The 26,818-nt window shown below is 39.2% G+C and overlaps 1 protein-coding gene, 1 long non-coding RNA gene and 1 pseudogene across 2 annotated transcripts in view; 2 read left to right on the top strand and 1 right to left on the bottom strand.

Annotated features, from left to right (window-relative positions):
• The first annotated feature begins 653 nt into the window (after nt 1-653).
• On the top strand, nt 654-1,239 carry LOC103561620 (small ribosomal subunit protein uS8-like; annotated as a pseudogene).
• A 2,240-nt stretch (nt 1,240-3,479) lies between these two features.
• LOC139079006 (uncharacterized) lies at nt 3,480-4,633 on the bottom strand. Its single transcript, XR_011532260.1, has 2 exons — nt 4,115-4,633; nt 3,480-3,599 (listed from the first exon to the last, which is right to left on the bottom strand). It is a non-coding gene; the product is annotated as an uncharacterized lncRNA (long non-coding RNA).
• A 137-nt stretch (nt 4,634-4,770) lies between these two features.
• FLVCR1 (FLVCR choline and heme transporter 1) overlaps nt 4,771-26,818 on the top strand; it is a 36,707-nt gene continuing 14,659 nt past the window's right edge. The window contains exons 1-3 of the mRNA XM_008536334.2: nt 4,771-5,754; nt 10,220-10,364; nt 16,554-16,694. Coding sequence (XP_008534556.1) covers nt 5,017-5,754; nt 10,220-10,364; nt 16,554-16,694 — 1,024 coding nt within the window. The 5' untranslated portion in view covers nt 4,771-5,016. The remainder of the gene's footprint in view (nt 5,755-10,219; nt 10,365-16,553; nt 16,695-26,818) is intronic.

Below are 26,818 nucleotides of genomic sequence, written 5' to 3'. Positions count from 1 at the left end.
GTTGTGTCAGGAACTGGGGTCAAAGACCAAATATTAAAATAAAAGATACTCCTAGCATTTAGGAAATTACAAGGGTTTAAGGATCTCTGTGCCAGGCACTGGGGGCATAGACCAATATATATATTTTCAATTATCTCACAGCTCTAAAAGAGTTTCTTTGCAAACAGTATTTCACTATTTAAGAAAATTTGTTTTGGGGCATCCCCATGGCATAGTGGTTAAGTTTGGCAGGCTCCGCTTTGGCAGCCTGGGTTCATGGGTTCAGATCCTGGGCATGGACCTACACCACTCATCAGCCATGATGTGGCAGTGACCCACATATAAAATAGAGGAAGACTGGCATAGATGTTAGCTCAGGGCAAATCTTCCTCAGCAAAAAAAAAAATTCATTTTAATTGAAAAGTTTTAACTTATTAAGCTTGTAAGTAGTATTTTAAATGCTTTGGATGATTTGTTTTGTTAGATTTTTAGCAGTGGTATACTGGTAGATGTAGCATTTACCAAGCCATGCTATGGCAGGTGTCCCATATATAAAGTAGAGGAAGATGGGCACAGATGTTAGCTCAGGGCTACTCTTCCTCAGGAAAAAAATTAAATCTGTAACAATTTACACAAAAATGTACATGTGGTTTCCACCATTGTTCTGTGCTGCTACAATGGTACTCATGAACGTCTTGGCTGATCCTCTCAAGAGCATCAACAATGCTGAAAAGAGACCCACACACCAAGTTCTTATTAGGCCATGCTTCCAGGTCATCATTCAGTTTCTAACTGCGATGTTGAAGCATGGTTACATCGGCGAATTTGAAGTCACAGAGCTGATTTGATGATCACAGAGCTGGGAAAATTGTTCCAAACCTCGTAAGCAGGTTACACAAGTGGAGTAATACCAGCCCTAGATTTGATGAGCAACTCAAAGACCTAGGAAAATGGCCGAATAATCTGCTCCCATCCTGTCAGTTCGATTTCACTGGACTGACAAACTCAATTGGCAGCACAGACCAAGAGAAAGCAAGACAAAAACACACGGAAGGGAAAACCTTGGGATTCTTTTTCCAGGAACATAATATATACAAACACATAAAGTGCCTCAATGCAGGAAAAAAAAGTACGCATAGGAGGATTCTGATTTCCAGCCTGTTCCAGACCTCTATTCCCAACTTAATCTTTCCACAGAGTAGAACAGCACAGCCTTGGCTGCGCAGGTGGCCAGAGCATGGTAACAGCGATGCAGACTGAAGGCAAGCCTGCCAAAATCTACCCACCTCCCCATGAAACATGGATTTTACATCTAGTGGCATTGTTCTGGTTTGCACCCTCTTAGACTGCAGGAAACCTTTGCCCAGGAACAGCCACATCACTCCTAATAGTGTCACAGACCTTGGCTCCTGGGTGCTGTTCAGATCTCATTATCACTGAACCATTACATAGTCAAATCTCACTCAGACTCTGCATTCCACACCCATAGTGTAGCTCAATCTCATTTTGACTCCCAGTCAAGTGACGCTCCAAGTAGTGTCCTCTCTGGCAGAGATTAAGGTCCATGTTGTGTTATACATCCTAAAATATGATACAAAGTAGGATTCATGCCTACACTGGTTAAAAAGTATCTACTACCAAAGCCTTGAGAGAGGAGGCAACGGTTAAGAGATTAGAATGATACCACAAAGAGTTACTGCTGAGTTTTCCCCTTTCTGCACTCCATTCTTTATGGAACTTTGTTGAAAGAGGTACATGAATTTTGTCCAATCTTTTCACTGGAACTATCTTATTTTACTTTTCATAAATCATGGAAACTTAAAGTCAGAAGAAACCTTAGATCTCACACAGCTCAATTTGCCATGGAATTCAGGAATTCTATCCACAACATACCTGGTCCAACACAGATATCATCTAACTGCTGTCTAAATACATCACATGGTAGTTCATTTAACTGTTGACCACCTCTAATGAGAAGAAATCTACTTCTTAGGCCACGGGTAGTTAGTATATGCCATTGGGAGTTGCCCTTCAGGTGCATCCTCAGAGCTATCTTTTTACAATCATAAATTCAGTCTGAAAGAGCTTGGAGTAACTCCAGGACACTCCAAGAAGGCTTAATTAGACAAGACGGGGTCAAATCTAAGATAACACAAGAATGAGATATGACTTTGAGAAAAGATATGAGTTGATAACAATGGCTTTGGGTAACATTTACTGAGTATTCTTACAAATCAGAGGTCAGGTACCATTGAAGTGCTTTATATTTATTAGCCATTTATTTATGACAACAATTCATAAAGAACATTGTCCTCATTTTCCAGTTGCAATAAAATGAGGCAAAGAGTAACTAGTCCAAAGTCATGCAGCCAGTGAGTGAAAGAGCTAGGATCTGAGTCCAGATCAGTTGCCTCTGGAGCCTGGACCCTTAACCACTATAGTAGACTACCATAATAACTGTAACTAAGAATGCCTGAACCATGTGCCAGGCATCATTCGCTCATTAATCTTCATAATAACAACCCTATGAAGCATGTACTGTTACAGAACAGCTAATTAACTTGCCCAAGGTTGCACAGCTAGCGAGTCTGAAGTTGGGATTCAAATCCAGGTAGCCTGGCTCTACATCTGATGCTCTTCCCCACTACTCTAGACCTCCTTGGTGGCATGCTCCATGTAGATAGTGACATTGTCAGATACAGAGCTTTGTCATGCACAGGGAAGGCAAATGACAAGGTGGGCAAGAATAGCATAGGCATCAGCTGGTAAAAACATGGAGGGAAATTAGATGCTGACTGAAATCTAGCTTACCTAGAGGACTCCCAACCCAACCATTTTTGCTAAAGACATAGAGAAGACGAATTATCTCTAAACAGAAGGAGCCTACGCAACCAGAAAGAATGGCCTCCCTGAAGGAGTACATTCAAGAAGCTGTCTCTGTACAGAGAGGAAAGTTATCTGGCAGAAGATTATCTCCAGCTCCCACTGGGTAACAGGAAGAGGAAGCCTAATATAATTTGCCAGTGTCTGGTTTCAGGAAGAGGGTGGGAAGTTTGCAGACACCTGAATGTTTATTGTGAACATCTGGAATGGAGGTACAACTGAGGCAAGCAAAGAAGGGTCCATTTAAAATTCTACCCACTGGATTCCCTTTCTGAACAGCTTTTTTTGTGAGCTATGTAGAAGGTTTCATGGTGCATGATGGTATAAAAAATGCCTCTGAATATTGAATAATAAGTTGTGCTGAATTTTAAGCAATGCAATTAGTTCATTTTACAGAATTCCATAAAATAAACTTAACTAAAACTGAAATCCTTTGGATTCCACATGATTTGTTCATTCAGAGAACATCGCTCATTAATCTGAAATAATACCTAAATCAAGGCTTAGGAAATCGTATTTGCAGGGAAAATCTACAAGGTTTTTTAAAAAAAGAAATGGGATTCATTTACGAAGCAAGTAATTATTGAAAATATTCAATAGTAATTCAATGCTTGTTAGCTGAATTCAGTAAATATTTATTGAACATGTGTGTTAGGTACTGTTTCAAGTTCTCAGAACACAGCAGCAGCAGCAAAAAACAGCAAAACTTTCGGCCGTGCCCTCGTGGAGCTTACATTCTATGGGGAGGGAGAAAATAACCAGAAAAAAATGAAGTAAAATATAGGCCACTTTACATAACGTAAGCACTAAGAAGAAAAATAAAGCAGGGAAGGGGCAAGGGGAGGGGGCGTGTGGCAATGTATATACGGTAGCCAAGGAAGGCATTAAAATACACATATTCCTTAAAGTATAGGATTATGTAACATTTCACCTGTACTGAGAGGTATAGGATATATTTTTATACATGACCAAAATAATAATGAGGCAATAAAAAGAAGGTATACAGGGTTTTGGGATTCTAGATAGCAGCACTTTAGACTAAATCCATAGTGAGATATCCCTAGTCTCAATTTCACTTTAATAATGAATATTTGGAGTCTTTTTTTTTTCTTTCGGATTTAGTTTCCCAAGAAGTAGCAAGGCTGGCTTTTTCTCTAGTCCAGGAAGATTTACAAGCGACTTGTGAGGGCAGGGACTATGTCTCATTTTTGTTTTTCATTCCCCAGGGCCTATGACAGTGTTTGGCACATACCATTCAAAACAAGTTTGGTAGCTGGAACCCACCGAATGCGCGTGCCCAGTAAATACTAACAACAGGCGTTGGTCCAAGGGAGAATGCCGAGCGACACGGTCTGCTCCGGCGCAACACCTCTCACTCGCCTCTTCGTCAGCGGCGCGGGGGTGGGGGGATTCCAACTTCACAAGGGCAGATCTCTGACGAAATCTCTTTATCTGGATTGGAACGCTTTCTACTGCTTTTTTCCTCTGCCGAGATAGCAAGAATTTATGAGACGTGGTCCTGTCTGCTCTAAAGACCTTGACGGACAGCTGTGCTAGGGCTAGAGGTCAAATTCATCCTCCACCGTCGATTTGGCCCAGCCCCAGGGGAGCCCCTCTGGGTGGAGAGGGTGATGCCCGCCTCCGTTTCTTTTGTTTCTCCGGAGTTCTCCAATCCGCGGGCCGCCTCCCGTTCGCCCAGCACCGGGACACGACGCTACCGCACGCTTCCCAGGAACACCCCGAACGCAGCCATCCCCTCCCCCGCACCTCCTACCTCCCCGCTCCCGCCTCCGCTTCCCGGCAACTTGCTCCCGCCCCTCCCCCCAGGGAGCTCCCGATTGGCTCCCACGCCGGGGGAAGGTGCCCTCTGATTGGCTGGTGGGCACCGCGCGGTGCCTCAACGCTCCTGGGGCGGGGCCTGGCGCGGGGTGACTGCCGGCTCCGCCACGCGTGAGGAAGACTTGGTTTGCGGAACCGGGCAACCTGAGCTGCGTTTTGTGGCTCACGCCTGGGCTCACTCGGCGGCGGAAAGGGTTGCAGGAGCAGTGGGCCAAGGGGTTGGCTTGGGGTGCAGGGAGGGCGGCAGGTCCCGGGCCGGGGGTGCCGGGCGGGGTAGGAGAGCGGGACGCGAGGCGGCGCCGGGTGCCCGGGGACATGGCGCGGCCGGACGATGAGGAGGGGACGGCGGTGGCGGCCGCGCACCCGCCCACGAAAGGATACCTCCTGGTCCCGGGGGACGCGCCCGCCGGGAAGGTGAACGCGGAGCCGCAGAACGGGCCCAAAGCCGGCTTCCTGGCCCTGAATGGGGTCCCTCCGGACAGCCCCGCGGCCGCCTTGGGAGCCCTGGGCAGGCCACAGTCTCCGCTGGCCCCGGAGGAGGAGACCCAGGTCCGGCTGCTGCCCAAGGGCCCCGGGGAGGAGACCCCGTGCGCCGAGGACCCCCGGATGTCGCGGACGGCGCTGTCGCCGCGGCGCTTTGTGGTGCTCCTGATCTTCAGCCTGTACTCGCTGGTGAACGCCTTTCAGTGGATCCAGTACAGCATCATCAGCAACGTCTTCGAGGGTTTCTACGGCGTCTCCTCGCTGCACGTCGACTGGCTGTCCATGGTGTACATGCTGGCCTATGTGCCCCTCATCTTCCCGGCCACCTGGCTACTGGACACCAGAGGCCTGCGGCTCACCGCCCTGCTGGGCTCCGGCCTCAACTGCCTGGGCGCCTGGGTCAAGTGCGGCAGTGTGCAGCAGCATCTCTTCTGGGTCACCATGCTGGGTCAGTGCCTGTGCTCCGTGGCCCAGGTGTTCATCCTGGGCTTACCCTCTCGCATCGCCTCAGTGTGGTTTGGGCCCAAGGAGGTGTCCACAGCTTGTGCCACCGCCGTGCTAGGCAATCAGGTAAGGACTAGGGTGATAGATGAAAATCGGATCCTTAAAGGACCAGGAGAAATCGTAGGCTATGAGAGCTAGGCGTATGGATAGACCCTCAGGAGGCATTTGTCCATAAATGAAGGAGAAGAGGTGAGTAGTCACAAGAGAGGAGGCAGTCTTGGATTGAAGAGCGTTTTTGATTTATTTGTAAGGAGAGAACTTTCAAAACCAGTTTAAAGTGACCCTCTTGTCATCTTTGAGAATTACTTGTAAAATAACTGTTTTAGCCTATATATGCCTCACATCATAGAAAAACTGTCACTGCAGTAATGAATGAGACTAGGATAGGTATTATTTTTGTCACCACTGTATTCTTTGCAAAAGGAAGGTGTTGGATTCTGGGAAATTTGTTCCCATTTTGAGTGGTCAATGTGTACAGCCCGTTTAATTTTATGTATTAGTGGTCAACAGGGTCCCTGGTGCGTGACAGACACTTATAAATGACTGCTAAATAAACGTTCTAGGGATAAGGCCTCACAGCATTGCTGAGTCCAATTACCAATTATTAACAGTAAGAAAATGCAAGACAAATCACACATCATGGAATCCATTGTGAAAGGGTGGCTTATTCTGCCAAGCCTGTATTAAGGTGCTTCCTAGTCTTTCGGAACACCATAGGTTCGAATTCCGTTAGCATGTCACTAGCATTACTAGGTAGAATGGTTTCCGTGTTTTTTTTAAATTGCAAACTGATTATTGTAATTTAAATTTTGCATATGGAGTCTATAATATTTTATGTAAATTGTATTGAGTGCTCTTTCAGCTTGAGGAGAATCTAGTTAAAAATCTGTATACCAAAAACATAACCTCTCTCTATTCATATGGTACTACATGTAGCTATGTAACAAAAGAATGTTAGTCTTACTTTTGGTCTAATAGTGTTGCAACATCACAGGATTTGTTTAAAATCCATAAAAAGACAAACTCTGTGTGCTTATTGCTTTATATTTATTTCCTTTCTTTAAAAGTACAGACGAAACGATAGCTCGAAATATTGTGAATCCAAAATAATTTGTGACTGATATTTTAGTTGGTTGCTTCTGCATGTTTGGATATGAACTGCTTTCTTAAAGTAGTTTACATTTACTAAATTATGTTCAAGATTAACATTCATTGAGCATAACAGAAATATTATCAATTCCGTATCTATGGATCATCTATTTCATGGATAATAAATGGAAATGTTTTCTCTTAGGCAGATTTCCTTCTAACTGACTCAGCACACCTCTGGGCCTTCCTAATTCTCCCTAAGAGTTTCTCCCTAATCCTTCCTTGACTCCAGTAGCTGTGCACTTGCTCATAACCACCAAGTATGCATCTTCAGCCTAGACTATAGAATAATCATCCATAATAATATTCAGCATTATTGAGCACTCACTAAGAACCTGGCACCATGCTAAATACTTTACAGGCATTGTGTCATTTAATTTAATAATGTAAGGTAGGAACTATTAGTCTCCCAGTTTTATAGATACAGAAAGTGAGACTTGGAGGGATGAAATTAATTTCCAAAGTCACACAGCTAATTAGAGGCAGCATGCACATTCATTTCTGTCTGATTCCTGAATCCTGGCTTTTAGCTACACATCCATACTGCCCAATCTCTAACCTGAGAGAACCTTTTAAAACATAGATCAGATCATGTCATTGCCCTGCTTTGAACTTGCCAGTGAGTTACCATACTACTTAAAATCTAAAGTTGTTACTCTGGCTTACAAAATCTTAACTGATATGTCTTGTTTGGTTCCTTAAACAACATTAAGCTTGTATTTGCAGAAACGTTCTTTCTGCCTGGAATGTTCTTCCTTCCAGGATCACATTATTATGTTCTTATTGTCGTTCACCTTTCAGTTTAAATATCATTCAGTGGCATTTCTTGATGATCCTGTTTAGAGTTGCCTAGTCACTCTCTTATTATATCATTATACTTTGATTCTCCTTGTAGCTCTTATCACTGTCCCATATATTTATATGTTTATACGTTAATTGTTATTTATTGCTCATCCCCCATCCTTGCCATTAGATTGTAAGTTTCATGAAAATAGGCACGTGGTTTGAATGTACACAGCTGTTTCACCAGCATTTATTACAATGCCTGGCACATTCTAGATTCTCCATGAAAATTTGTTGAATAAATGAATGAGCTTCAGACTCAGATGCTGGCCGGCTGGATATTTCCGCTAGAATATCCCATACAAACCCACCACTTAAAATTTACCTTGTCTCCTACTCATTTTTCTTCATCTCTACTGCCAGTTTCTTAGCTTTGGGTAACCCCAGCTGTCACCTAGAGGTTGCTAACTGACCTTCCTTGCTGCAGCTCTCACCCTCTTCCCTCCATTCTCTAAACTCATCCAGTGTGGTCTTTCTAATGTCCAGATCTGTCCGCGGCAGTCTCTTGCCCCCTGTCGTGGCTTCCATTGCCCTTAGGATAAAATCCAGACTCTCTAATGTGACAATGTGAGACCCTCCAGATCTGCCTCCTGCCAACTACTCAGCTTCACCTCTCTCCACACCCCTAATTCTGCAGACGAACTCTTTCTCTGCTCTGAGGGGGACTGTGCACTACTTACAGTTTCTCACAAGGTCATGCTGTCTTCTTCCTCGCCTTTGTACATGATGTCCCTTTGGTTGGGAACACTTCTACTTCGCTTGGCTAACTCCAATTTCTTATTTAGATCTTTGCTTCTCCAGAAACTTTTCCCAAACCCCAAGTCTACACAAAGTGCTCCTCCAAAGTACTGTCTCAGCTGGGGTGACCTTGAGTTCCAGTTTGCCTGGAATAGTCTCGAGTCATATAGCATAATTACTGATGGAGTCCTTTTCACTCTGAACAGTGTTCCTGTTTGGATGATAAATTACATCATCTCCCCAGTTGGCACCCTCTACCTCTCCATCACGGTATTGTACTTAACTACAGTCACTTTTAATTACCTGATTAATTGCCTCTTTCCAACTTTTTGTAAGGGAGCAAATGAGATACTTGTTACTATCTCTGCCTCAGCCTCCTTCTTGAAACCAATCTTGGTGCCTTTTTCTTTTCCTCCACTCTTCCAAAGAATCTGATATCTCTCTCCATTGAACCTCCTTTAATATATTGATTTTATTTCTCTTGTGATTATCATATTCAGCTCTATTTTTTTCTTATTGAGATGAAATTCATATAACATGAAAGTAACCATTTTAAAGCCTACAGCTCAGTGGCACTTAGTACATTCCCAGTGTTGCACAACCATCACCTCTAGTTCCAAAACATTTTCGTCTACCCTCAAAGAAGACGCAGTACCCATTAAGCAGTCACTCCTCATTCCTCCCTCCCTCTAGCCTCTGGCAATCACTAATCTGCTTTTCCTCTCTATGGATTTACCTATGCTAGACATTTCATACAAAGGCAGTCATATAATAGGTGGCCTTTTGTGTCTGGCTTCTTTCACTTAGCATGATTTCAAAGTTCACCCATGTTGTAGCATGTATCAGTACATCATTCTTTTCATGACTAATAATATTTTATTGCAGAGATGTACCACAGTTTGTTTATCCGTTCATCTTTTGATGGACATTTGGGTTGTTTGTACCTTTTGGCTGTTGTGAATAGGACTGCTATGAATATTCATGTACAGTATTCAATATTTGTTTGAATACCTGTTTCAGTTTCTTGGTTATATACCTAGGACTGGAATTGCTAGGTCATATGGTAATTTTTTGTGTAACTTTTTAAGGAACTGCTAAACTGTTATCCACAGGGGCTGCACTATTTTACACTCCCACTAGCAGTGTGCAAGGGTTCCTGTGTGTCTACATCCTTGCCAATACTTATTTTCTGTTTTTTAATTTTTTTAACATTTTTATTATAGCCATCCTAGGGGTTATGGAGTGGTATCTCATTGTGGTTTTGATTTGCATTTCCCTAATGGTTAATGATATTGAGCATTTTTTCACGTGCTTGTTGGACATTTGTATATCTTTGGAGAACTGTCTGAGTCCTTTGCCCATTTTTGAGTTGGGATGTTTGTCTCTTCATCATTGAATTGTAAGAGTTCTTTATATATTCTGGATAGTAAATCTTACCAGATATGTGATTTGCAAATATTTTCTTCCATTCTATAGATTGTCTTTCTCAGCCTTATATTGCATATTCTTATTCCCTTTTTTGATTGTAAGCATCTAAAGGGTAGGTACTGTATCTCACACAACTTTTTCGCAGCATGATTCAGATAGCAGGAGCTCAGTAAATGTTTGTTGAATAGGGAGGACATTTGTCAGCAATTTCCCTTTAACAGTACCATAGTAGTAGAGACATTAGAAGATGGTGCTTTAAAGTTTACAAAAGCACCTTACATACACTAGCTGTCTTCTTAAGTTGTGTTAATTGCCAGTATGTACTTTTTTTCTCTTATAATAATAGCTCTTAACAGGACTCTTTGTTTTACAGCTTGGAACTGCAGTTGGCTTTTTGCTACCACCTGTTTTAGTGCCCAACACACAGAATAACACAGATCTTCTGGCTTGTAATATCAGTACCATGTTTTATGGAACGTCAGCTGTTGCCACACTTTTATTTATTTTGGCAGTAATTGGTAAGTGAATTATTTTCCCTGAAGTTTACATAGATAAATGCATGACAAACATATGAAAATAAAGATAACCAACCCTGAAATTCTTAATGATAATACCTTGAATGCCATTTGCTTGTTTCATTCTCGCTGTGCACTGTCTTGTTCAGGTGATGAATGCTACAACCCTAGCGATATGTTATGGTCCACTACATCTGTTTCAGTATTGTAAAGGGTTTGAAGACTAATTCATCTCATTTATCTCCCTACTAACTTTTCTTCTCTGATAACTCTTGGTTTCAAACATATTACCTGCCTCCTCTCTGCATATTCCTCTGCTAACCTAGCCAGGAACAAGTTCTTGTCATGCTTTGAAATGATGATAATAGGCTACAACTTTCATTTTAATGGAAATCCTTCCAAGGATCCCTAACTTAACAATTAACTGGATCTGAAAATGTTGACCAGTGAATGACCCTGGGCAGCAGCAAGCTGTTCAGCAGAATTTCAAACTGTGGCAACTATCTACTTGTTAGGCCACTCCAGCAAAGCACTGCTGCCACCATTCGTCACTGAGTCCTCTCGTCTGGGCCTGTCTCTTGAAGCAGTCAGTCAGAATCAGCTGCCAGCAGCCATCAGCAGTTTGGAAGAAGGTTTGGGAAGGTCTGCTTTTTAAAGTTTATTTTTAATGGGAAACAATTTTGATTTCAGGGAAAAGGATAGGTAAGGTTTATTTAAGCAATGTAGCTGCCAACATAACTGTAATGTTGCCCATTAGGCTCTCAGTTTATCTTAAATTGATTTGAAGAGGAGAGGAATTACAAAGTGGAAAGGCCATCTTTTAATCATTAAAATTTACAGTTAAACTGCATTATAGCTGGAGTTTTAAAATTTGTGTATTAATTTTTACCATGGCTATACTAGTAATGAAAAATTCAAGTTTTATGATCTCCAGATATGAAATCCTCAGTTTTCAAAGAAATGTGTGCTGAAGACTATGGAGTGTTTCAGTAGAGACTGCCTTTGTAGATGGACTGCAGGATCCAGGTACAGGAAGCTCAGCCACATATTTAATTTTGTTTAAGATAATGAGCAAATGTTCTCTTGGTAGCATATATTCTGACGTGTCCAATCTCCTTATGGTTGGCTTTATGTCCTTAATTAGTCTGAGAGTGGCATATTTGCTGTGTAGAGGCTACTGAAAAAGAAAAAATTAGCCCTGTAATATTTTAGCAGTTTAACAAAGTTTTAAGAGAAATTATATATTTTTTAAAAACAAACTCTTAAGTCTGCTTTTCTGGTAGTCATAGATGAAATATGAAATAGAGTTTATATGGATTTTGCATAAACGGACCTTTTATTAGCAATAGGGATTTTTAAAGTATAAAATTCTGTTTCCTTTGATTGCGTATATATCTTCACATAAATTGTGGTTTGCGTTTTTTTTAATTGTCTTTAATTGCGTGTCTCTTTGAAACAAGTGAGGGGCTGGACCCGTGGCCAAGTGGTTAAGTTCACATACTCCGCTTCGGTGGCCCAGGGTTTCACTGGTTTGGATCCCGGGTGCGGACATGGCACCGCTCATCAAGCCATGCTGAGGCAGCATCCCACATGCCACAACTAGAAGGACACACACAACTAAAAATACACAACTATGTACCAGGGGGCTTTGGGGAGAAAAAGGAAAAAATAAAATCTTTTAAAAAAAAAGAAGTGAGAGAGTAGTAGATTGTATATAAGATATGTAAAGATATGAAGTTATATATGTGTTTAAAAGTATATATATGAGATGCTACAAATATAAAATTAGTTGTCAGAGGAGGGAGAAAATGATAATAGGTGTGACCATTCGCTTATCACCCTGTGTTATTGGAGAAATTGAGAGAGCTATTTATGTATGTAATTACATATTTATGTACTCATGGCGTATGGGTAGATGGTGGAAATGGAAATGGGGAAAAAGAAGAATGGAAATGGAATAGGAAAAAAGAGCTCATTGTCAAGTTTTGCTTGGCAGCCTATAATCTTAATCTTATGATACTAAGCTTAGTATAAAAGTAAGATAATACTCAGTTGTGATATGGAAGTCTTAGGTTGAAAATTGTGACATTTAAATAAAAAATTTACCTATTTTCCTCATATCCAAATGTTTACTATTGAGGAAAATGTGGATTTTTAAAAAATCTGTACTTACTTAAAGGACCATAATTACTGGGACACAGTGCTACTTTCCTCTAAATTCTACTGATAAATACTTTGGAAGCCCAACCAGATCTTCTAAAATAGTTTAGTTTTGCTGATGCTTTCAGCAAGATGACATATACTAAGTTGGTGTTCAGCAGTCTTCCTAAAATACTGTCTTGAAGGTTCGTGTCATGTAACGCTATTCCTCTCCCTCATGGAGCTTACATGTGAGTATAATCCATCTAACATTTCTAGGAATTAACCCATGCCTTCCACTGAATTTCACACTAATACTCTGTTCTTATTCAGAGAACACTATTATAGCCCTTAGCATTTAATTGATATATACCAAACATGTTTTGTCTTGTTTTGGTGAAGAAGATTGGCCCTTAGCTAACATCTGTTGCCAATCTTTCTCTTTTTTGCTTGAGAAAGATTGTTGCTGTGCTAACGTCCGTGCCAATCTTCCTCTATTTTGTGTATGGGACACTGTTGCAGCATGGCTTGACAAGCAGTGTGTAGGTCTGTGCCCGGGATCCAAACCTGTGAACCCTGGATAACCAAAGTAGAGTGCATGAACCTAACCACTGTGCAACCAGGCCAGCCCCACCAAACATGTTTAAAGACACACTACATGCTGTATCTCAATTAACTTACAGTAATATTATTATCATTCCCATTTTATAGATGAGGAAACTGGAGCCAGAATTTAAATAAATTTAATATACCCATGATCACAGTTAGTAAATACTGAAAATGAGATTTGAGGCTTGGCAATCTAACTCCATATAGAAAATGTTTTATATAAAAATACATCGTTTTAACTTTTACTTAGCCTTATTTTTTATTTCAATTCAAATTCCTCTTGTATGAGTGGTAATGTTATATTTGAAAGCTATTCTTGTGCAGCAGAGCAGTAAACTACATCACTTAGGTGTATCAAGTAAAATCCTTACCATCCTGGTTCTCTACAGTGAGTGCATGACAGAAACCAAAAGTAATGGCAGTCAGAATATTTAATATTAAGGTACTTACACATGTGAGTGTAGAACATATATGCATAGTTTTATTTTGATTCTTATATTCAGGATATCTATGTATAGGCTACTATTGTAAAGTTTTAACAAAAATACATTTTACTTAATTTATCAGAATTTCAAGTCCCTGAGATAGTCTCTGATTTTAAGAAATAACTGTTCCTCAAAACAGACAATGTACTTTGTGTTCACTCAATAATTACAGAATTGTTTTACATTACATCATGCAATCCTCATAGCAGCTTGTTGTTGTTATTTCCATTTTATGGATGAGAAAGCTGTAGTCGAGAGGAAGGAATTGTCTTCTTCAGAGTCATACAGCGAAATGAGGCCGAGCCAGGATTTAAACTTCTATTTGTCTTATAATAAATTAGTATGTGTAACGTTTGCTTGAACCACAGGGACAAATGATAAAATCAAAAGATAATGTCATAGTCTAAGTTCAAAAAGTAGAAGTGGTCCTAAACAGCAATAGATTTGCTACTTTTTTTATCATGGGAGAAAAAGTTTGACTGTGGTGCCCAAAAGTCCTTTGGCTACTTTATATGCCTGTTGCCAGGGGCAGGGAATAACTGCTTTGATAGTTATTTTGTTGGCACAGGTTTTTAGTGGGGAGAAAAGAAGGCAGAAGGCTATTGTTTTTCAGTTTCAAAGGAGAAAGAAGAAGCCGTGTTTCATCCTTTGAAAGGAGCAGTGCAGCGTAACCAGGGTCATAGACCAGTGGTTTTCTTGTTCCTCTTTTTCTTCATATAGACTTAAGCCCAACTTTTATTATATTGTGTTGGTGGTAGATACAGGCCTGATTTTGCTCAAAGGGCAGTTGACTACCTGAAACTAAAAGATAACACTGGTTTTTAGAAAATAAATCTAGTAGAGTTAAAGACTAGTAAGAATTGTTTTCATTTTGCATTTGAGTTTACATCCAAACCATTTAGACTTATTTTACCATAGTGAGTAAAAACCTAAGTAAGAGACTCATTGAATACCCATGAGTACCTTGTAAGCATAGCTTTACATTCTGAAGCTTTGTTTTACAACTGTATGAGTTCTGTATTACCAACATTAATAAAAAGAGATAGCTTTCTATCTTAACTAGGACACAAAGTGACTTTCAGGAAAGGACAGCAGACGTCCTCAACAGTCCATGGAGCAGATAGGGTGAAAGGAAGAGGAGGAGTTGCAAGAACTTAAATATTTTATGTCTACCAGTCCTCCAATGTAAGAATATTAAAAAGTAAATATTTATGAATTATGTCTCCTCATGAATTAGTTGTGAGACCTATAAAAATAGAAGTTGGTTTACTTTGATAAGTTTTAGTTAAATCATAATTAATCAATGTTTTGGTGAGCAAAGAAGTTTAATTTTTTTATTAGCAGCAAACAGGAGAATTAGAGAATTATGGTTTGATATGGAAGTTTTAAGGATCATTTCTTTCGCAATGATTTTCAAACCCGGCTGGGTATTGATAGCATTTCGGGTTTTGTGTTTAATACAGATTCTCAGGTTCCATTCTGGAGGTTCTGATTCACTGAGCTTTGGGTAGAATGTCAAAATCTGTATTATTTTTAAATTTCTGCATGATTATGATTGACAGCCAGGTCCATCAGATCTAGCCCACTTTCAGACTACAAAGCGTGCCTTCCTTGTTGGAAGAAATAGCCACTGTAAAAAAGAGAAAGAGAAAGAAGAAATTCTGATCTTTTAGAAAATATTACTTTTTTATGAATCCATTTACCTTCTTTTTCAGTTTTTGAATTTACCCTATTTCATGGATTCTAAAGTGTGCGTTTATACTCTGGTTTTTCTTCAGATCGTATAAATCTTTCGCCTTTTCCTAAAGTGTACATTTTTTTCATGAAATCTCTGAAATTGAGATGACTTTAATAATCAGTAGCGTCTAAGATGATTAAGTTGTAGAGATCTGCTGTACAATATTGTGCTTATAGTTAATACTGTATTGTGCACTTGAAAATTTATTAAGACGATAGATTTCATGTTAAGTGTTCTTACTACAATAAAGAAAAATTAATGGCATGTAACATTGGTGGCAATTGAGGCATGGTTATATAGAAGCCTTCTATTAATACCTGGCAAGATCATCGAGTGCCAGCATCAGAGCATCTTAGAGTCAATGAAATACAGTATTTTTCCATCTATTTTAGTTTAAATTTTTGAGTCATTACTAAAACTAGATTTTAATTTTGATGTACCAAATTTTAGCAGTTTAGCTCTTTCTCGAGTAGTCTTGACGTCTGACTTGCCTAAACCTACAGAAATCTCTCTAGCCACGTGTTACAGGAAGTTGGTAGATCCTTCCCTGCCCATCAGAAGAGCAGTCTCTAAATGTCTGGCTGAGAAGGCTGTGAGATCTGTAACTCCATAAAAATCGGAAGTGCTAGAACTTACAGTGTTGGAAACCATATATCGCCTTTTGTATCACTCAGCTCTACACCTAGATTTTCCATATGCAGCTAGAGTGAGTCAGCAAGAAACACCTAGTTCCGCTCCCATGAATCCACCTCGACTTTTTCAGTTCTGAAAGTATTATTAGATCAGATGATAAACTATATCAAATATCAAGAAAATAATTACTAAAGACAGTCTTCTAAAAGTTCAATAATACATTGGCTTGCTCATATCTGATGTTACCTCTACTTATAAACTGAACTAAATTTAAAAATACAATTGTTGAATACTTAATATAATCAAAATTGATCTTGCATAACTAAAAATGGAATAATCAGCGGGCAATGTTGTGACATAATATTGCTGGTTTTGCTATTCAGTTGTGCGAATTGGCCAAATCTCTGTGTCTTAGTCAGTTTCAGAGGACTGAGATGATAATGCCAAACTATTCTTCATTTAGAAATTAGTGAAAATGAAAAGCTTCACTATAAAAGACATTCACTACCTCTTTAAACTTAAGGTGAATTTAATCTGCTCACTGAGGAAGATACATATATTTAATTGCCTTTTTCTGTATGTTTCCAGCATTCAAAGAAAAACCTCAGTATCCACCAAGTCAGGCTCAAGCAGCAATCCAAGACAGTTCCCCTGAAGAGTACTCCTATGAGAAATCAATAAGGAACCTATTTAAAAACATTCCTTTTGTCCTTCTATTGATTACTTACGGTAAGTGGTTTTCTTTTATTTTCTTTGTTGTCTGTATAAACCTTTAAGTGTTGTAAATTCTTCTCATTTAATCTAGTTGGGTTTTTTCTGAGGTCATATTGGTTTATAACATTATGTAATTTCAGGTGTACATTACTCTATATCGGTTTCTGTATAGACTGCATCATCCTCACCACCAGTAGTTTAATTTTGTCCATGACCATACTTATGTGCCCCTTTACCCCTTTTGCCCACTCCTCGACCCCCTTCCCCTCTGGTAACCACTAATCTGTTTTCTTTATCCATGTGTTTGTTCATCTTTCACATAGAAGTGAAATCATATGGTGTTTGTCTTTCTCTGTCTGGCTTATTTCACGTAATAACCATAACGTAATACCCTTAAGGTCCATCCATGTTGCTGCAAATGGGACGATTTTGTCTTTTTATAGCTGAGTGGTGTCCCATTGTGTGTATATACACCATATCTTCTTCATCCATTCATCTGTTGATGGGCACTTGGGTTGCTTCCACATCTTGGCTATTGTGAATAATGCTGCATTGAACATAGGGGTGCATAAATCTCTTGGAATTGTCAATTTCATGTTCTTTGGATAAATATCCAGTAGTGGGATAGCTGGATCGTATGGTATTTGTATTTTTAATATTTTGGGAAACCTCCATACTGTTTTCCATAGTGACTGCATCAGTTTTCATTCCACCAGCAGTGGATGAGGGTTCCCTTTTCTCCACATCCTCTTTAACATTTGCTGTTTTTTCTTGGTAATTATAGCCATTCTGACAGGTGTAAGGTGATATCTCATTGTAGTTTTGGTTTGCATTTCCCTAATACTAATGTTGAACACCTTTTCAGGTGCCTGTTGGCCATCGGTATCTCTTTGGAAAAATGTCTCTTCCTATCCTCTGCCTATTTTTTGATTGAGTTGTTTGTTTCTTTTGTTGTTGAGTTGTATGAGTTCTTTATATATTATGGAAATTAACCCCTTCTCGGATATATGATTTGCAAATATTTTCTCCCATTTGGTGGGTTGTCTTTTCATTTTGTTCATGGTTTCCTTTGCCTTGCAGAAGCTTTTTAGTCTGATGTTATCCTATTTGTTTATTTTTGTGCATGGTGTAAGATAATGGTCTACTTCTATTGTTTTGCATGTGGCTGTCCAGTTTTCCTAGCACCATTTATTGAAGAGACTTTCCTTTCTCCATTGTATGTTCTTGGCTCCTTTGTTGAACATTAGCTGTCAGTAGATGTGTGGTTTTATTTCTGGGCTTTCAATTCTGTTGCATTGTTGTGTGTGTCTGTTGTTGTGCCAGTACTATGCTGTATTGATTACTATAGCTTTGTAGTATATTTTAAGTCAGGTATTGTGGTGCCTCCAGCTTTGTCCTTTTTTCTCAGGATTGCCTTAGCTATTTGGGGTCTTTTGTTGTTCCATATGAATTTTAGGATTCTTTGTTGTATTTCTCTGAAGAATGTCATTGGCATTCTGACTGGCATTGCATTGAATCTGTGGATTGCTTTAGGTAATATGGACATTTTAACTGTGTTTATACTTCCAATCCATGAGCATGGAATATCTTTCCATTTCTTTATATCTTCAATTTCTTTCAATAATGTCTTATAGATTTCATTGTATAGGTCTTTCACCTCTTTGGTTAAATTTATTCCTAGATATTTTATTCTTTTTGTAGTGATTGTAAGTGGGATTGTGTTCTTGACTTTTCTTTCTGATAGTTTGTTATTAGTGTGTAGAAATGCAGCTAATTTTTTGTAAAGCCCCAGTGCATGGTTGTATATCCCAGTTGTAAGTCCTTATAGTTCTTCTTTGTGAGCCGCCACCACAGCATGGCAGCTAACATACTGGTAGTGTGGTCCAACAACTGGGAAATGAACCTGGGCTGCCGAAGTGGTGAGAGCACCAAACTTTAACCACTAGGCTGTCAGGGCTGGCTCAGACATGCAACTGATTTTTATAAGTTGATTTTGTACCCTGCAATATTGTTGATTATTTTTAATAGTTTTCTGGTGGATTCTTTAGAGTTTTCTATATATAGAATCATGTCATCCACAAACAGGCAAAGTTTTACTTCTTCCTTTCAAATTTGGATACCTCTTATTTCTTTTTCTTGCTTAATTGCCCTGGCCAAAACCTCCAGTACTGTGTTGAATAGGAGTGCTAAGAGTGGGCACCCTTGTCTTGTTCCTGTTCTCAGAGGGATGGCTTTCAGTTTTTCACTGTTGAGTATGATGTTGGCTATGCATTTGTCATATATGGCCTTTATTATATTGAGGTACTTTCCTTCTGTACCCATTTTATTGAGTTTTGATCATAAATGGATGTTGGATCTTGTCAGATGCTTTCTCTGCATCTCTTAAGATGGTCATGTGATTTTTACTCCTCATTTTGTTAATGTGGTGCATCACATTGATTGATTTGCGAATACTGAACCATCCCTGTGTCCCTGGTGTAAATCCCACTTGATCATGGTATATGATCCTTTTAATGTATTGCTGTATTTAGTTTGCCAGTATTTTGGTAAGGACTTTTGCTCCTGTGTTCATCAGTGATATTGGCCTGTAATTTTCATTTGTGTTGTCCTTGTCTGGTTTTGGTATCAGGGTTATGTTGGCTTCATAGAATGAATTAGGAAGCATTCTGTCTTTTTCAGTTTTCCTGAATACTTTGAGAAGGACAGGTATTAACTCTTCCTTGAATGTTTGGTAGAATTCTTCAGAGAAACCACCTGGTCCTGGACTTTTGTTTTTTGGGAAGTTTTTGATTACTGTTGCCATTTCGTTACTTGTGATTGATCTATTCAGATTCTCTATTTCTTATTGATTCAATTTTGGGAGGTTGTATGAGTCTAAGAATTTATCCATTTCTTCTAGGTTGTCCAGTTTCTTGGCATTTGATTTTTCATAGTGTTCTCTTATAATCCTTTGTATTTCTGTGGTATCTGTTGTAATTTCTCCTCTTTCACTTTTAATTTTAGATATCTGAGCCTTTTCTCTTTTTTTCTTAGTAAGTCTGGCTAAGGGTTTCTCAATTTTGTTTACCTTCTGAAAGAACCAGCTTTTTGTTTCATTGGGTCTTTCAATTGTTTTTTTAGTCTCTATTTCATTTATTTCTGCACTAATTTTTATTATTTTCCCCTTTCTGCGGACTTTGTTTGTTCTTCTTTTTCTAGTTTTCAGTTAGGTGTAGTTTAAGAGTGCTTATTTGAGATTTTTCTTCTTTCTTGCTGTGGGTCTGTATTGTCATAAATTTTCCTCTTAGAACCACTTTTGCTGTATCCCATAAGAGTTGGTATGTTATGTTTTCATTTTCGTCTCCAGGTATTTTTGTGATGTCTCCTTTGATTTCACTGATCCAACAGTTGTTTAGTAGCATGTTGATTACATATTTGTGACTTTTCTAGCCTTTATCTTGTAAGTGATTTCTAATTTCATGGTGCTGTGATCAGAAAAGATACTTGATATGATTTCAGTCTTCTTAAGTTTTTTGAGGCTTGCCTTGTTTCCCAACATATGGTCTGTGTTTGAGAATATTCTGTGTGCACTTGAGAAGAATATGGATTCTGCTGTTTTGGATGGAATGTTCTATATCTGTCTAAGTTCATCTGGTTTAGTATTTCATTTAAGGCCACTGTTTCCTTGTCGACTTTCTGTCTGGATGATCTATCCATTGCTATAAGTGGGGTGTTGAGGTCCCCTACTATTATTGTGTTGCTGTCAATTTCTCCTTTTAGGTCTGTTAATAGTTGCTTTATATACTCTGGTGCTTCTGTGCTAGGCACATATATATTCGTGTTAGGTCCTCTTGGTGGAATGTCGCTTTTATCATTATATATTGCCCCTCTTTGTCTCTCATTGTCTTTTTCATCTTGAAGTCTGCTTGTCTGATATAAGTATGGCAATACCTGCTTCCTTTTGCTTGCCATTTGCTTGGAATATCATCTTCCATCCTTTCACTCTGAGCCGATGTTTGTCTTTAGAACTGAGATGTGTTTCCTGGAGGCAGCATATTGTTGGGTCTTGTTTTTTAATCCATCCAGCCACTCTGTGTCTTTTGATTGGAGAATTAAATCCATTTACATTTAGACTGATTATTGATATATGAGGGCTTAATACTGACATTTTATCTCTCGTTTTCTGGTTGTTCTATATTTCCATGTTTTGTTCCCCTTGTATTTCTGACTGCCATTTCAGTTTGGTGGTTTTTTGAGATGGTTTTCTCAGTTTTCTCTTTATTTATGATTTGTGGCTCTGCTTTGATTTTTTCGTTTGGTGGTTACAATGAGGTTTGTATAAAAGATCTCGTAGATGACAGGCCATTTTCTGATAGTCTCTTGTCTCCGTTAGCTTAACTAGGTTCCAACCTTTTCCTCTTTCCTTTCTGAGTTATTGTTGTCACAAATTGTTCTTTTCTGTGTTGTGTGTTTGTGACTAAATTGAAGTGTTTATAGTTATTTCTGATGCTTCCCCGCCCTTTGTCTTTTATGTTATAATTAAGTGTTTACTGACCTATTCTGATATAGAGCTGCACTTTTCTGATTGTATTGGTCTATTTATCTCCTTGTTCAAGGTTTTGTAAACGTTTGCCTTTGTGTTTCAGGTATGAGGGCTTCTTTCATCATTTCCTGTAAGGAAGGTCTAGTGGTGATGAACTCCTTCAGCTTTGTTTATCTGGGAAACCTTTTACGCCTCCATCATATCCAAAGGATAGTTTCGCTGGATAGTATATTCTTGGGTGAAAGTTTTTCTCTTTCAGTATTTTGAATCCATCATTCCATTCTCTCCTAGCCTGTAAGGTTTCTGCTGAGAAATCTGCTGAAAGCCTGATAGGGGTTCCTTTGTAGGTTATTTTCTTCTGCCTTGCTGCCCTTAGTATTTTTTCTTTCTCATTGACTTTTTGCCAGTTTTAATGTTATATGCCTTGGAGAAGGTCTTTTTGCATTGATGCCATTAGGAGTTCTGTTGGCTTCCTGTACTTGTAAGTCCAGTTCTTTCCCCAGGTTTGGGAGCTTCTCAGCTATTATTTCTTTGAATAAGCTCTCTGCTCCTTTCCCCCTCACTTCTCCCTCTGGAATACCCATAATCCTTATGTTGCTTTTCCTAATTGAGTCAGATATTTCTCGAAGAATTTCTTCATTTTTTAAAAATCTTAGTTCTCTCTCCCCCTCCATCTGAAGCATTTCTAGATTTCTGTCTCTAATTCAGTAATTCTGTCCTCCATAACGTCAGCTCTATTTTTTATGGTTTCTAAATTATTTTTTATCCCATTAATTCTGTCCTTCGTATCCAGAATTTCTGTATAGTATTTTTAAGGGCTTAAATCTTTTTGGTGAAGTATACCCTCTGCTCATTAATTTTAATTCTGTGCTCATTGAACTATCTTTCTGAGTTTTCTTGTAACTTGTTGAGTGTCTTTATGATAAATACTTTGAATTCTCTGTCATTTAGATTGCAAATTTCTGAGAGTCAAGATTGGTCTGGAGAACTGTTATTTGCCTCCTGCTCTGAAGTGTTACTGTAGCTCTTCATGTTGTTTGATAAGTTGACCCTTTGCAAGCACATTTGTGGTAGTATCAGGTCACAGATTCCACCTGCCACTGCTGTGGGGGAGCAGGAGCTGTGTTTCTGAATCCTGCCCCCTCTACTGGAAGTTGTGCAGGTAGGGCTGCTCTGTGTTTGTGCAGGCTGGCTCTTGCTACTCAGTGGGTTGCTCTTGTGCAGGTGGGTCCTCTGGGCTTAGTGAGCAGGTTTGCGTGTGCAGGCTGGCACTGCATTCACGGGTGGTTTGGCTGAGCTCCTGCTCTTGGTGGTCATGGTGTCTACATGGGGGCTGAACTGTCGCTACTCAGTGGAGTGTGTTCCCACAGCCGAGACTGCTGTGGCATGGTGGGCACTCCCACAGCTGGGCTGACACTCCAGAAGTGTTTGCACTCATGGTCTGGCTGCCTCCACCTCCTACTATAGTCGTGCCAGCTCGTTGTGTGAGGCTCTGAAACCTGGCTCACTGATTCCAGGGAGGTAGAGAGGTCCACTCACCCAGTCCCACTGCTTCGCAGGACCTGGTCCACGCACCTTCAGATGTATGCCTGCCTGTATTTCTCAGACGTCCTGTTGTGCTCTGTAGGGAATCCTCTGTTGGTTAATGAATGTCCGTTTAGTTGTAACTTAGAGGGAAGAGACAAAGGGAACAACTCACTTGGCCATGATGCTGACTTCACTCGCTTTAATCTGATGGTTTTAGCTTTAATTAATGAGATATGTTTAACTCTATAAAAATAATTATAGCATAGTCATAAACTTCAATTCTGGACTAAAAGCGAAAACTTTAGGATGGATTTTCTTACATGTTTTTAAAATAAATAAAGAGTAGATCTCAAATTGAGAAGCACTGTTGTCTTTCATGAGTTCCCACGGAATATTTTAGATCCTTTATGAACTATAGTTATGACCATTATAAGCATTTGGGAAATATCATCAACGGTTCCTTTCTTTGACCCTGTGCAAATTAGCATCTATTTTGACTGTTCAATCAAAACTTGATTTTAAGGTCTCCTTAACCATTTCTAACCTTCAGAAACAATTCTCATCTTTCTAGATCTTTCAGGATAGCTGACAGATATTCATCCTAACACTGTAGCTTTGACTACGGCCACCAACACATTTGGTTCCCTTCAGAGTTTTCTGACAGTTTATTCTTTGTTTCTTATAGTAACACTGTTTATTTGAACCACCAACACCACCTATTTCTGTCTTACTTGCCTTCAGAAGTCATTCACTGCTGTTTTCTTCTTTACATTTTTTGAGGAGTACACGCCCTGGTACATAATTGTTTTACAAATTGTAACAGATCATGCCCTGACCTTAACTCTTACCCTTTTGCCAGGATTACTTCCACCCCCTCCCTTTTTTTTTTAGTGGAAATTGTTAAACACAAAAGTGAGGGGCTGGCCCCGTGGCCGAGTGGTTAAATTCGCGCACTCAACTGCAGGCAGCCCAGTGTTTTGTTGGTTTGAACCCTGGGCGCGGACATGGCACTGCTCATCAAGCCACGCTGAGGCAGCGTCCCACATGCCACAACTAGGACCCACAATGAAGAATATACAACTGTGTACCAGGGGACTTTGGGGAGAAAAAGGGGGAAAAAAAAAAGTGAAACATTTAATATAATGAATTCCTATGTACCCACCATCACCCAGCTTCAACAGTTAGCAGCATTTCACCCTTCTTGTTTATCTATTTGCTGTACTTTTTTCTGGAATATTTTAAAGCAAGTCCCAGATGTATATCATCTCAGCATTAAATATTTCACTGTGCCATAGTTCTTTTTCTTAATTTTGCTGTTTACCTCCACTGGTTAGCTTAAACTTAAAATTGATAACTAGGAAGTAGAGAAAATATAGTGGCTCACTATTATCTGTTGGAACAAATTTATTTCTTAGATTGTCATTTAAGGTGACTTCTTTCACTGTGTCCCACTGTAAAATTCTCTTTCATCCATATTTATAACTAACTCCTTGCCACAGACGTGTATACTCACGCACATAGACATGCCTTCAGATGCCTGTACACTGTTAATTCTAGTCTGTGTAATTTTGTGCCATTGTTTCTTTTACCTTAAATGTGCTCCTTTTTTCCCTTCAGTAATCCTACAAGAGCTAGCCTAACGTTTATCATAGTTAACGTTCATTTTGTTATTCATTCATTTATTCCATCAATGATTATCAAATATCAACTAAATGTGAAATAGTGCCCTAGATGCTGTGTGGCCTAGAGAGAAAGACGATATATGATTTCCACCCTGAAGTGGTTATAATCCAGATTGGTGAGATAATATAATAATACAAACATCTGAGAAGTAAACAGCAATTTAAGAGTTATTTATGAAAAAGGTAATGACACAAGAGAAGTTGTATGGCAAATGCATGCTAAAGGCCTTCAGAATATGTAATTGAGACAGGATAAATGAAGAGAAGTGGTGTGGATGACAGGCAGAGCATCACGGCAGAGTTGGTGGTTGAGCCTGGCCTTGAATGATGGCTTAGATTTGGATAGAAAAAGGAGAAGATGGAAGTGGCATGAGCAAGCGTCTTAGATGGTGCCTTCTCTGACTACTCTGATTTCTGTGGCGTTTTTATATCACGTCATTTAGTACTTACTTGATTATACGTAAATGATGAGGTGAAAATTTTTTTAGTGTTTGAAATTTATAAAGGACTTCCATATATACTATTTCATTTAACCTTTTGAGAATGAAAGATTATCATACCTATTTTTATAAATGAAGAATCTGAGTTCTCTTTTCTTAATTCTAAATTTTGTTTATTTGTACAAAATTCAGAAGGTACAAAGGACGTACAATGAAAAGTTAGTCTTCCCCTATCTCTATCCCCAGGTCACCCAGTTCCCCTCCCCACAGGCAATCGCTGTTATCATCTACAACTTATTTGTGAGGCTAGGATAACCTTGAAATCAAAGTCAGACAAGTACAGTGTAAGAGAACAATTACAGGCCAGTTTCACTTAACGAACCCAGATGTAAAAATCCAAAATAAAATATCAGCAAATGTAATCCAGCAGTTTTTAAAAATGTTACTACATATCCTGATCAAGTTTGGTTTATGTGAGGGGTGAGAAATGATTTAGTACTAGAAATTTATGAATATAATTTACCACAGTAATAGATCAAGGAGGAAAGTTTACCCAATAGCTGAGGAGAAAGTATTTGATAGAATTCAGTACCCATAGATTAAAGACTCTTAGCAAACCATGAAGAAAAATGAACTTTCTGAACCTGATAAAGTTTATTTACAAAAATCCTATAGCAAACGCATTCTAAAGGCAGAACCTTAGAAAAAATCCTCTTAAGAATCAATAGGAAGTAGCCCTCAGGGCCCTGCCTAGTGGCTCAGCAGTTAAGTTCACATGTTCCACTTAGGTGGCCCGGGGTTTGCCAGTTTGGATCCTGGGTGTGGACCTACCACCGCTTGTCAAGCCATGCTGTGGCAGGCGTCCCACATATAGAGTAGAGGAAGATGGGCATGAATATTAGCTCAGGGCCAGTTTTCCTCAGGAAAAAGAGGAGGATTGGCAGCAGATGTTAGCTCAGGGCTAATCTTCCTCAAAAAGAAAAAATGAAAAAAAAGAAGTAGCCCTTAAAACAAGGATGCCTGCTGTCACCACTCCTATTCAGCATTCAACTGAAGGTCCTGGCTGGCCCAGTAACACAAGAAAAAAGAAAAGTATATGAATTGGAAAGAAAAAAGATGCTATTATTCACAGATAATGTGATTATGTATAGCAGAGATCAGCAAACTATGGCCTATGAGCCAAATCTGGCTGTTGTCTGTTTTTATAAATCAAGTGTTGCTTGTTTCCATATTGTCTATGGCTGCTTGTGAACTACAAAGGCTGCTTGGTGTAGTTGCATCAGAGACCGTATGACCTGCAAAGTTAACAGTATTTACTCTCTGGCCATTTACAGAAATGTTTACTGACCATGTGCTCTATAAAAATTATGCAAGAGAACCTACAGACAACTATTAGAACTAATAAGTTCAACAAGATTACTAAACATCTGACAATGTGAAAAGATCAGTTGCATTCCTATGTATTTTAAGAATTACATTGCTGTAAAAAGATAACTTTTATAATAGCAAATAAAACTATAAGATGCCTAGGAATCTGCCAAAAGAACTTTATAAATTATAAAATTATAAAACATTAAAAGATGTAAGAGAAGACATAAATTAAATGGGGGCCTATACCATGTTTATGGAAGACTCAAGATTTTAATGATGTCGGTTAACCTTACAGGACCATTGTAGTAATAAATGCCAGTTGTAGATTTGGATTAATGGAAAGGCCAGGTATGGGTGATGTCTAGGAAATTAAACGGAGTTTACTTGTTGAAAGAATTAGAAAGAAGGAGTTGGGTACCACTGCAGAGAGTTTGATAATATTCCCCAGGACAGTTGGAGAAGTTTCTCAGCTTCATATTCTTCACCAAAGGGGTGGATAGTTCGGGATCATAATGTTTGAATGAATGAGAGTCATATCACACCTTTTGGAAGGACACCTGTCCTCCTCCATACCTAGTATTATATACTTAAGGTTGG

This window comes from Equus przewalskii, chromosome 23 (genome assembly GCF_037783145.1).
Source record: "Equus przewalskii isolate Varuska chromosome 23, EquPr2, whole genome shotgun sequence".
Taxonomy (NCBI): Eukaryota; Metazoa; Chordata; class Mammalia; order Perissodactyla; family Equidae; genus Equus; species Equus przewalskii.
Note: the sequence above shows the minus strand (reverse complement) of the source record. Positions and strands in the feature narration are given on the sequence as shown.